This window comes from Notechis scutatus, chromosome Z (genome assembly GCF_049901735.1).
Source record: "Notechis scutatus isolate UNSWTSFEM ecotype Mainland chromosome Z, rNotScu1.2, whole genome shotgun sequence".
NCBI classification, from domain to species: Eukaryota; Metazoa; Chordata; class Lepidosauria; order Squamata; family Elapidae; genus Notechis; species Notechis scutatus.
In genome coordinates, this window is record NC_142025.1 from 59,967,620 (window position 1) to 59,980,367 (window position 12,748).

General features: G+C 39.2%; 1 protein-coding gene across 5 annotated transcripts in view; it reads right to left on the reverse strand.

The window, feature by feature from the left end:
• The window catches only part of MYRIP (myosin VIIA and Rab interacting protein), a 199,272-nt gene that overhangs the window by 54,282 nt on the left and 132,242 nt on the right, over positions 1–12,748 (reverse strand). For 4 of the 5 annotated variants that reach the window (XM_087947208.1, XM_087947205.1, XM_087947206.1 and 1 more), the window contains exons 5-8: positions 12,352–12,413; positions 6,329–6,448; positions 3,440–3,520; positions 1,745–1,897 (exon numbers count right to left, since the gene is read on the reverse strand). In XM_087947208.1, the coding sequence (XP_087803334.1) occupies positions 1,745–1,897; positions 3,440–3,520; positions 6,329–6,448; positions 12,352–12,413 (416 nt within the window). The remainder of the gene's footprint in view (positions 1–1,744; positions 1,898–3,439; positions 3,521–6,328; positions 6,449–12,351; positions 12,414–12,748) is intronic. The other variant, XM_087947207.1, reaches the window with a different exon arrangement.

Genomic DNA, 12,748 nt, shown 5'->3' on the forward strand with positions numbered 1-12,748 from the left:
GAGCCTAAAATTTATGTTATTAAGTGAGTTTTACCCATTTTACTACATATCTTGCCACAGTTGTTGTGAATCTGGCTTCCACACTGATTTTGTTTGTCAAAAGGTTGCAAAAAGTAATCACATGATTACACTGCAACAGTCATAAGTATGAGTCAGTTGCCAAACATCTGATTTTTGATCATATGATCATGGGGATGCTGCAAGGGTTGTAATTGAAAAACAGTCATGTCACTTTTTCTGTGCCTTTGTAACTCTGAATGGTCACTACATAAACTGTTGTAAGTCGAGGACTACCTGTACTAGAGTGTAGATTTTGTATAAAACTGGAACTGTTACAAAGAAACAATGAACAATGTTTCCTGGAGCCAATTTCATCAAAATTTCCAGTGTTTATTATAAATTCAAAGTCACTGAATCGGATCCTTTTCTATAAATTAAGTTTTTATAATAGTTATATTTTTGTTCCTGAAGTATTAACTTAACTTGGAAACTACCTGTATAAATTACTGTGAAAACTTTTGTAAGTGCAATATACTTTACCTAGCATCTTATAATTATTTTCTGTAAATCTGCTATTAAAATTTGAAAATGATGGATTATATCATCAAATGGAATCAATATATATCTCCAATCATGGGAAATAATGATTTAATTATACTCTTTATTAATCGAATCTAATCTGGAGTACTCTGCCCAGTTCAAAAGGATGATGACAAATTAGAACAAGTATTTAGGAAAACTACCAGGATAATGAAGGATGTATTTGTTGCAGTGCATTATAAAATATTTAACTTATTTTAAAGGAAAGGAATAGATTGTTTACATCTTCAGCAAACTTTTTTTTAAATTTGCCAAAGTAGACAAAAAGCTAGAGTTTTATTTATCCATAAATTCTTTTTCCTCGTGTTCTTTTCTTTAAATTGTTGGTGCCAATGGCAAACTAAATCAGCAGATGGCATTAGAACAAAATTATAATTCTTATTCATTTGTATGCTACCTATAATTCCTGGGCCAAACATGGCACAGTAAATTAAACTAAGAACATGAGAAAAAAATACAGTAAGATGGTTTGGCAGATAACAAACAGAATAAAACAAACATAAAAAATTAAAGCTAGCATTCTGCACAGTCCATTAAGGAAGGCAAATAAAAAAAAGATTGGGGATTTGGAATGTTGTTTTAAAAACTTTATGTTCAGGTCCAGCAAATTCCTGATAGATTTCCTGTATAGGTAGTCCTTGACTTATAACAGTTTGTTTAGTGACCATTCAAAATTACAATGATATTGAAAAAGTGACTTATAACCATTTTTCACGCTTATGACCATTGCAGCATCCCTGTCGTCATGTGATGTACATTCAGATGCTTGACAACTGATTCATTATTATGACGCTTGCAGTGTCCTTGGAGTCATGTGATCACATTTTGCAATCTTCTGACAAGCAAAGTCAATGGGGAAGACAGATTCACTGAACTGTTACTAATTTAACAACTGGAGTGATTCACTTAACAAATGTGGCAAGAAAAATTGTAAAATAGGGCAAAACAAATTTAACAATACATATTTATACTACTTAATAAGCATAAATTCTGGGCTCAATTGTGGTCGTAAGTCAAGGACTACCTGTATTTCCTAGTACTTATCTGATTGTGAAGACAGAATCAACACAGCTGCAAAGATTTCTGAGAAGAAGTAAAACTGCAAAAAGCATTTGAAAGAGAAATTTCAAATTTAGTAGCTTACCCATAATGCATATGACTTCCTAGGACTCCTTTGAAAAGTCAGCTTGTTCTGTATTGGAGGAATAGCAGATGTCACACTTCTGTTGCTCATGAACTGTGGCCTTTCAAAGCTAGCTTCTACTTGCTTAGTTTTGACTGTCAGCTTTCTCATAATCTATAGAAAGTTGAAAATGAAACTATACGTAGACTAATAAATATCTATTTCATAATAAACTATTACTAGCAATTTAGAATTGTATCATTAAGATGTGAACCATATATCTTAAAGTTTAATTTTTGCTCTAGCTCTTTAAAGCTTTTGATCACCACTACCTAAATCTATGTACAAAAGTACATTATAATGGATTGGGTAGTGATTACAATGTTTAAAATGATAAAGTACAATAATATAAGGGTTATCAGTCTCATGTATGTGAAATTTGACATGAAATAAACAGAAAAGAACTAAAGCACCAATGGTTGCTGATAACCAGCAATTGTAAAATACTATTCATTAAAACAGATATGATAGCATTTTGTATAAGTCATAAACATATTAGTATTTGTGAAGGCATTTCAAATCAAATCTTTATTATGATCATAGGCCAGCATTAAGTAAGGATATCTTGTCTGGTCTAAATGCCATATCATATTTTAGAATATGACAAACATTTTGTCCAATATTTCATTTGTTATAATATAAATTTGTTTAAAATAAAATTTATCATATGTTAAAAAGGGAAATATTCCAGTTTTAAATCAATGATTTTAAATCAATGTCTGGAGAAAAAGCAAGCAGTCAAACTGAATTCTGATAGAAACAAGAACGAAAAATGTGATTTGCTGAGCTGACAGATCAAGTTAACTGTCAACTATGAATAGTTAGCTATATCAATAATAGAGGAAACAGCTTGTTTGAAGATGCTGCTTCAAATCAAGAATATAATTTAAAATGAAACCATAAGTCCATCACTTCATGTTGTGCCATTACAGAAGGTTATTATATTTTGAAGTGTTAGTGATATATTTTGATCTTCCTTCCGATTAGGATAAGTCTAGAAGTTTATAGCTCATTCTGAACCTGCTTATTTCTTTCATTTTTTTAAAAAAGGGGATGGGTGGGGTATTCTTCAAACAAGCTACACTGCCTTGTCAGAATTTTGACTCCCATCCCAGAGTTATCTAGTCAAGGTGAAGTTTTGCAATCTTTTGATCAGGGAAGCAAGGCCGTGAAAGTTTTGTGCCAAATTGTTCACTAAGATGGACCTCTGCAAAGACTGGAATACTCAATGCTGTGTACCAAAGGTCTTTGAGTATCTTTGTTGCCTGAAATAAAGCTCCCGGCGGCTAAAGAGAGATCATCTTGTTGGTACATTGCTTTTTTGTGTTTCTGTTTAATTTACTTGTTATAGCTAAACAATAAATTCTCCTTAGTCATTAGTGTGTTCATTGTTTATGGATTCTCAAAAAACAGTTTTGGCCAGTTTTAAAACAGTTTTACAGGCAAAATACTAATTAGAGCAAAAGTATCTATAAAGCCAGAAATCCTTGCATAAATTAATAGACTATGTAGTTCCCTACTAGGAAATATGATTAAAATAGTGTGATCTTACAGTTTGTAATAAATTATGTCAAATGCAAATTAATATTAAAAAGGCTTATACATTATTATTCTTAATGATAAATTCATCTAAACAGTGCAACCCTTGTGTCATACCTTCTGGACAATGGTGGTAGCAAGTTCTTGTATCAATTCTTCTTTATGATCTTGCAAATAACAAGCTTCAGACAGTTTGTCCTTAAAAAGATATGTAGGTAAGCATTCATTATAAATACTCAGAAATTTCAAATTTTAAAATGTGCATAATGGTTTAACAAACACTATAAAACAAATCCCATTTTATAAAATTAAATCCATTACCCTCATAAACACAAGGGATTTGCTTACTTGTTCAGTGTTTGTAAGTGTATGTGTATATGTGTGTCAGCCTGAAACAGTGGTGGGATTCAGCCAATTCGTACCTATTTGGGAGAATTGTTTGTTAACTTTCTGAGCACTTCGGAGAACCAGTTGTTGGAAGAAACCTCCTTCCAACAGCCTTTTGTTTTTTTCCCACTTTACAGGGCTAATCCTGTCAGGAAGTCAGGAAGGAAACATTATGGTGTGCCTCTGTGTTGTTTCCAGCCTAATCCTTATCTTTATTGCCCTGTTTACAGAAACTGCCTCTCCAGTTAAGCCTTGTTACATTGTAACAGCTAATCATTCTTGATTGTAGGCAGAAACTTGTCTGTCGCCTGAGCTGCTTCTCTAGAGGGGCTTGACTTTCTTAAAGGGGAAGGGTTGTTTTAAGCTTTTTATACTGTTTTAGTGGTTCCTGCACTGTCCATTTGGGGCGTACTTTCAAGATGCAGGATGCAAGCTTGGCAGTCTGTCTGATTTTTTTACTGCCTTTCTGGGGGCATGTGATCTTTCCTTAAATCTGATTTCCTTAGGATATCTTTTGTGGTGAGTGAGACCAGTTGGTATCTTTAAGTGGTGCAAATGGATCTTAGGATTGCTTGTCCTGGGTGGGAAAAGATGCTTTGTCAGTTCACTGAGCACAGGAGTCTCTTGTCCATGGAGATTCTTCAGCCATCCAGGTTATAGTTATCTCAAAGGTGCTTTTTTCAAGAGGCAAATGGACTTCCTCGGTTTCCAGAAAGTCCAGTTGCTGCTTGAAAAAGCACCTTTGGGACAGGAGTCTCTTGCATTGTTTTGGAGTGGCCAAAGCACATGATTGCTCACTGATAGTAAGATTTTGAAAAAAGGAGGTAGGGGTGTGGATCCTCCAAACCGTTTTAGTATTCTCTCATGATAATAAGGCTTAGTAACATGGCAAGAGGCTTGAAGTTTATTTAGATATCTATAGCATGTACTAATTTTACTGTGATACAGATAAACTTGGGAGGCTTGACCTGGGTCCCCTACATACTTTGTTAAGTTGTCTCTTTAGCTTGGCATTTTGTAGCCCAAGTGTACCCACCCACTTTCTGGAGAGCTTAAATGACTTTTCTGCCAAAGGGTTTCACTTTATGAGCAAGAGTTGGCTGCTGATAGTTATTGTTGCATTTTAACTATTTAAATTCCTCAAGGTGCTCTGGCACCCTGCCTAATTTATAAGTCCAGGTTGCAAGTATTGCTGATGAAAAGGAAAGTATTTGGATAGAATAGTTTTAGGTTTCTATGATGGCTGTAACTATCATTGATTTTCAGTGTGTATTCCCCCATTTCTAATCTAATTATTGGTATTTAGAGCAGCTTTTTGCAAACAAATAAACTTTTTTGTATTTTTGTATAGGTAATCCTTGAATTACAACAGTTCATTTAATGACCATTCCAAGTTACAATGGCTCTGAAAAAAGTGATTTATGACCATTTTTCATATTTACAACCATTGCAGCATCCCTATAGTCATGAGAGGCTGGGTGAGGTGAAATGCCCCTCGATGTGAGTGGTGTTGAGTTGGCCACACCCACTCAGTCACATGACCACCTAGCCACACCTACCCAGCTGGTTGTTAGGGCAAAGAACCGGTTGTGAAATTATTTGAGTCCCACCATTGAAAGCCTGAAGCATTCCAGGATTTATCCACCTATCTATGGACACATTGGCAGGAGATATTGTAGGGTATGCATGTACACACCTGTGTATAAATGCATACCTAAAAGTTGATCAAGATAATCATAAGGAGAATACATTTGGGAAGACTCTGCTTATGGTTCCATGTGGGTATGATTAACACAGAGCTCAGACCTAGGAATCGCTGGTGATAATGCACTAGTTATTGATCTCTTTCCCAAGGAAACTCCAGCTGGTCTTCCTGATGTCTTCTTTTAATGATAATTGAACACATATCTGTTCAACCAAATATTTCAGGAATACCAAATTATTTTTAAAAATAAATTTTACTCTTGATTTTTCTATGTTTCTTGTAGAATAGATAATATATTGCCTGTTTTTACTTATGGATAGTTTGGAGAAAGAATGTAAAAAAATAATTATTGTTGCTGTGATAATAAAGAGGAGGGAAATGGTATATGAATGAATAATTAATATGATAAAATATAAAATAATTTAAAATGAAAAGGAATAGAATAAAATAATGGAATAGAATAAACCCATGATGGCGAACCTATGGCATGCGTGCCACATGTGGCACGCAGAGCCATTTGTGTTGGCACATGGGCCGCAGGCAAATTTACCTCACTGCGCATGCGTGTGTCTCACAGCTGATTTTCGGCTGGTTTGAGGCCTTTTTCGGCTTCCCAAAGGCTTGAGGAAGGTGTCTGCAGGCTTTGCAGGATGGATAGTAGGCTCGTTTTGTCACTTCCTGTATTTTGCAGGGAGTGGGGGGTGCGCGCATTGCCTTCTAGGTGCTGGCATGTGAGCATGCACGTGCAGGCGCACACAAAATTTTTGGCACAGAAGCCCAAAAAGGTTCGCCATCACTGGAATAAACTGTAATAATATTGTCCTGTAAATTTACTGCCTTTTCTTTATGAGCAAGTAATACACATGACTAGAAGGAATACTTTTTTTATTAAATGGAAAAAATATTTTTCTTACCAAGCTGTCACTATATGTCTCTGCCTTGGAAATAGCTTCTTCTATTACTTCTTCTGCAACATGCAAGGCTACAGCAATAGTGCTTAACATGCTATGTCCTAGGCAAGGAAGGTAAAAATACTCATGACATTTATACAAAGAAAAAGATAATTGAGATAGAAATGAAACTGCTTTCCCCCAAAAAGGGATCCTCCCATCAATAATTCATTGCTGCAAACCAGATATTTTTTTCCTTTTAGTATTATACAATATTTCTTCTGTCCAGTCAAGGCAACTGTCCTACTAGGTTAGGCAGTAAGGGAAACTCCTGGGACAAGAATATAACTTTACTGAAGATTCCATGTGGTTACATAAGTAGAAAAGCCAGTTCTAATGATTCACTCAAAAAAAGCATAGGAAAACTCTCCCCTTTCCCTCTGGATCTCCCATTATTTATTGTCCCCCAGTCATTGGCACTCTTTATTTTGGGAGCAATCTGTTTGCCTTGGACTTTCTCAGCTGAATGATCTAGAGGTGTTAGGTCTGTCTCAGGCTTCCAGTCAGCACACTTGCACCCCAAATTTTCCTCCCTTATATTCCAATGTCTTCTCTCCCCTCTTCTATTACAGTTGTCTGATTGCAAGTGGGGCTGTGTAGAGTCAACCATGACAGTTTGTGCCCAAAGAAAATATCTTTATTTTTAACATAAATAAATGTAGAAACCCTTTTAGTTATAATTAGATGGCTAACTAGATTACAAAACAGTGTGTGTGAATACATTGGCACTAAAAACAATTATACCAGAAGCTCAGTAAAGCAAATTTCATCCATCAAAGATGTTTTCAATGTTCATTCAAAAAAGATTAAGTGCTATAAATAGCACTTGTAACATAAGTCATTCATTCTACATGGCAATTTCAATTTTAAGTACTTGGTGGAGAGGTAGACTTTCTCTTCTATGTGAAACGGTCTTTTGGGGAGAATGTTTCTTATTTGCCTCTACCTTTTGTGTTTCTGCGGCTTTGACTAATGCCTTCTTCACATTTATCCAAGTGTTTTGTAGTGAGCCCATCTGCTCTGTTAAGCTGACTGAGGGGGGAGGTTCTCAGGAAAGCTCTGGCATGGGAATGAATTCTACTCTCATGGCTACCTTAGTCCTGTGCTGCTGCAGACTGCATTATTATATGCCACTTCAACAAATGGCAACAGGTCTGCCCAATTAGTTTACTGGTAGTTAACATAACACCTCAAATACTGTTTTATCATTGCGTTTGTACGTCCTGTCACCCCATTTGTACTCGGATAAAAAGCTGAGCTAAGTCCTTGGGAGGACCCAATCAATCATACAAACTCCCTCCAATATTTTGCCATGAACTGGACTGATGGGAGAACTGGCTGATGGGAGATCAGAGCAGGAAAAAAGGTCAATTACAGTCCAAATTAAAGTGTTTTCCCCACGCTCCAGGAGTTCTACTATAAAGTCCATTGTGATCTCTTCCCAGGGTTGTAATGGCTTGGCCACTTGCTGCAGCAATCCAGGGCGCTTCCTGGGCCTCTTTTTCATGGCTGCACATATGGCACAGCCTTTTATGTAGCTCTCAATGTCTTTTTTCATCCCCTGCCACAAGAATTAGTTCCTGGTCAGGTGCCATATTTTAGGAATCCAAAGTGGCCAGCTTATTTAGCATTTTTTTGTAGCACTTGAATCTGGAGGGTGCTAGGGATGTACAACTTATACCTCTTCCATGCCAGTTCATCTCTGAGAGTTAGGAGTTGGCAGTTGTCCTTTAATCAGGGGTCAGATTTTAACTCAACTTTAGATTTCTGGGTGAACTCTCCCCAGGGCTGTTCTGATGCTTTCTGGGTTTGTTGTCTTGTAGTGGCTTGTACTGTCTTTTGTGTGATGGGGATGATGATGTTTGTTAGGAATTGATAGTCACCTAACAGTTGGGTTGGAAATATAAAAACCAGGATAGACATTTAATACTGTCTCTTTAAGGGAATGCTAAAATGGCAATTGGGTGTGGTTCCTCAAACAGCCATAAGATGGAGCCACAAACCTGGGTTGTTAGTTCTGTTGTTGTTAGCTGCTAGTTGGTCGATGTTCTGTTGTTCGCTGTTTTTGGTTCCTGCATTTTTCCCTATTGACTGTTGCTAATCGTCGTTCTTCTTGGGTTGCTGTAAGTCTGTTCCTGAACTGTGTATGATACTGGACTTTGTTATTTGGATTATCCCTGGACTGAATACTGACTGCTTTAACCGTGTATGACTTGGGCTGCTTGTTGGACTTTGCTTAACCGTTTACTGGAAGTAAAACCTACATTTTACTATTCAGTGTATCTGTGTGCTGGTCATGTGTTATTCAACATCACTCTCATTATGTTTCCCTGTGTGCACTCATTCTCCTAATGGGGAATTACCTCAACAGTGTTGATCACTTCTTCCCTGTTGCTCTTGTACTGCGGCATCTGGGACAGGGCATCTACTAGGAAATTCTTTCCCCCAGGGAAATCAAAGCAGTTAAAGTACTGTGCCCATCAGTTTTGTTTGGGTGAAAGTTTCCGAGAGGTTCTAAGTACCTCCAGATTTTTGTGATCAGTCCAGACCTCAAACAGCACTTTTACTCCCCTTTAAAAAATGGCACCAGGTTATTAAGGCCCATCAGATGAAGAATGCCTCCTTTTCCCACACTGCCCTTCCCCTTTCAGGGTCAGTGAGTTTCTTGGAGGTATAGGCACAAGATTGCAGACTTTCATCTTGATTTTCTGGAGGAGCACTGCCCCACAGTGCTACATCACTGGCATCTGCTTGGATGATAAATGGTTCCTCGGATTTTGGGTGCTTAAGGACTTGTTCCTCTGAAAACCGCCATTTGAGCATTTTGGATACTCTCTGGCATCCATAGTCCATTCTAGAGGCTGACCAGATCTTGGCTTGGGGCCCCCCTTCCTGGTTTCAGTGATTGGCAGGGCTATCTTGGTGAATTAGGAGACGAATTGCTGGTAAAAAAATTGCGAAGCTTAAGAAGTTCTGCAGCTGCTTGCAGGTTTGAGGTGGTTGCTATTCCAAGATGGCCTTCACTTTCCCTGGATCTATCTTTATCCCCTCACTCAATATTCAGTACCCTAGGTCTAGGCAGGTTTTGTGGAATTCACATTTGATAGTTCAATGTAGGTTTGTCACTAGTTTTTTGAGTACCTGGCGGACTAACTTGACATGCTCTTCCATTGTCTTGGTGAAAATTAGAATGTCATCTAAGTACACTAGGATCCTCTTTTACAAGTGATCATGTAGCACCTTCAACTGATTAGTTGACGTCTAAATGGCATCATTTTAAATTGGAAGTTCCCTAGAGGGCAGTTGAAGGTGGTCTTCCATTCACCCCCCTCTTTGATACATACTCGGTAGTATGCTTCCGTTAGGTCTAATTTGGTGAAGATTTTCCCTTTCACCAGGTGAGCCAGCATGTCTTTCATTGGGGGAGTGGATACATGTTTTCTATGTATACGACATTAATTCCCCTAAAATCTATGCATAATATCATGGGTCCATCTTTCTTTTCTTTAAACAGTACTGGGGTCACTATGCAAGACTTGGCAGGTTGGGTGAAGCCCCTGGCTAGGTTCTTGTCTATGTACTCTCCTAGTTCTTTCATCTCCCTTGGGTTAGGGAGCTTTCATCCTGGTAAGATCTTGATTGCACAGACAGTGGAGCGGTGGAGGGGTGGGGGTGGGCAAGCATGTCACGTTCCTTTTCACTGAACACAGCTGCCAGGTCCCGGTATTCCCTGGAGATTGGCTGAGTGCCCAGTGGGCTTTCTGACATCACCTTTAGCCTCTCGTTGTTCTTTTGGATAAGGGCTTGTCGGGTGGTCCCTCCCCTGGGATTGCTTCCTAGCTTCATCTTCCTCCATCCCCCTTCCCACCAGATTATTGGACCCCATTTGTCCAGCCAGGAAAGCCCTAGGATCACTGTCTCTCTCATCTTTGGGACTATTATAAAGCAGATGATTTCCCAGTGTTGGCTTATCTCTAGCTGCACTGGCTCAGTTGGGTACATTGTGGGGGATTCCCCCTATCGGTGACCCATCAACCTGTTCAAATCTCATTGCCTGGGGCAATTTCCATGGATTCCCAGTCTTAGCACCATCAGCAGGCTGATTAGGCAATGGGTGCAGTCTGAATCTATCAGGGCATCCATCTCTCCCTATGCTCCTGATTTGGGCACCACAATTTTTGCAGGGATGGTGAAAGCGTTGATGGCCTCACTTACCATCAGGTCACGTTTACCTTTGTTCTCGCTGTCATAAGTTGCAAGTTATTGGCTTTTCTTAGCCGGAGTTCCCTTTTCCTCACTTGAGGGAGATGAGACTTCTATGGCTTAGGTGTGTCAGATTTAGTTTTCCTTGGCCCCTTCTCTGCAGTTTCTTTGGCTTGTTGTGGTTGCCAGATTACTCTTTGGTGTGGGTGCTAGCATTTGGCTGCCCAATGGCCCTGCTAGCCACAACTGATGGGAGTTCGGGACATGGCAGGAAGTGATCCCATGGCCATGGGTATAGTCATCCATCATCTGAACTGGCACCTCTCCTGGCTCTGTTTTGGTTTTGCCTAGGATGCGCCCTTCCTTTTATACTGTTTCAGCTCAAGATCCAGCGTGATCACCATCTGGTACCAGTCCTGGGTCTGCTCGGGGACTCATTGGTAGATACAGGCCCGGAGTAGTTCCTGGTTGAGCCCCTCTTTGAAGTGGTAGGCCAGCAATTGTTCTGGCTAATAACAATTTTCCAGACATTCTGCGGAACTCTCAGACATACTCCTTTGCCGGTCGGCCTCTTTGCTTCACTTCTCGAATCTCTGCTTCACTCTGTAGGGCTTGGGATTCATCTTTGAATCTGGCCCTCAGTTCCTCAAGGAAAACATTGATGTTCCCCAGTTCTGGTGCATCCTGATTGTGAAGTCTGGTCACTCACTCCATGGCTTCTTACCCTAACTCTAACCATCATTGCCACATCCAATGGGTAGCCTGGGGCATAACAATTCAGATGGGCCCACACCTAGTTGAGAAAGAATGCCAGTTTCTCTGGATCCCTGTCAAATGTGGCTTTCATCTGTTGCAGATCCACAGGTGGTGGAGGAGGAGGTGCCCATGGGCCAGGGAATTATCCCTGTGTTGGGTAATAGGACCACGGTGGATAACCCAACCACCCAGGTGGGCTTTTGGCTAGGCCCCAGGGCTCACAGCCCATTGCTGTCGGGGAGGAGGATTCTGCTTCAGGCTTGCCCCTCATCGCTGCCATGGGAGATTGCATCAAGGAGCTGGGCTCACCGCCTTGCTGGCCCAGGAGAACAGCTTTTTGCTCAGGCCATTGGGATTGGACTTAGGCTTTGGCAAGCCAAGGCTGGTGGGAATAAATGAGTTGCAGCCACCATCAACACTTCAGGGTGTCAGCATTCCAACTAACAAACTCCAAACCAATAGACTCTGAGACCGGCATTTTCTCAAAGTTCCATTTTATTTGAGTTCCCTCAAAGAATTTCTTTATTGGGTAAATCAAATCGGCACACTTGGTTAACTAACTCTCAATCTTTCCCACGATTTCAGCATAATTAAAATCAGTAATCATCCCTTCTCCCCAGTATTACTGGTCAATCAAACAAATTGGCGGAGCTCCTCAGGCACACTTCTCCTTCTCCCTCCATCATCGAGAGATGACCTTGGTTCTCATGAGAAAGTTCAATATCGTGCCTAACAATGCATTCCCCCCTCCCGTACAGTGTGGCAATGATGAACCAGGAAAATGGCCTCTAGCAGGTTCAGTTCAGCATTGACATCTATTCTTATTCAGCATACAAAACTTATTGTTTTCATAGGGAAAAAGTGAGATATGGTGAAAAGAAAAATATGTGCAAGTATATAAACATGTTTTAAGTTATTGCCATAATGACATATATTTATCCCAAGTTATTTCACTGCAATTCAAATATTTTATTTATAGTTAAAAATAACAGTAAAATTTAAACATCATTACCCTCTGTCTGTAACACAGAATCAGTGTTACATTTGCTTTCTTCATTTACTGTGGTTCCTTCATAAAAATGTCCTGCTTCTGGAAAAGAAAAAAAAACCTTTCCAATATTATCATTATATAACATCTAAATAGAAGGGTTCGCTTTAGAACTGGCCGGTAACTACCAGCCCACCATTCCACATATGTTGCATTTCAGCTCCTACAATTCCCAGCCAATATGATTGCCTGGCAATTCTGGAAAGTGAATGCTAATGCATACAGAAAACATTTGTTTAGAAATGCCTGCTATAATTCCAATATCACCTAAAGGGACAGCATTAAATCCACCTTCAAGAAAAGGTCTAAATCCCTATAATTTCTTCAGAAATATATTGTAGCTATATATATATATATATATAGTAGTCCATCAATGA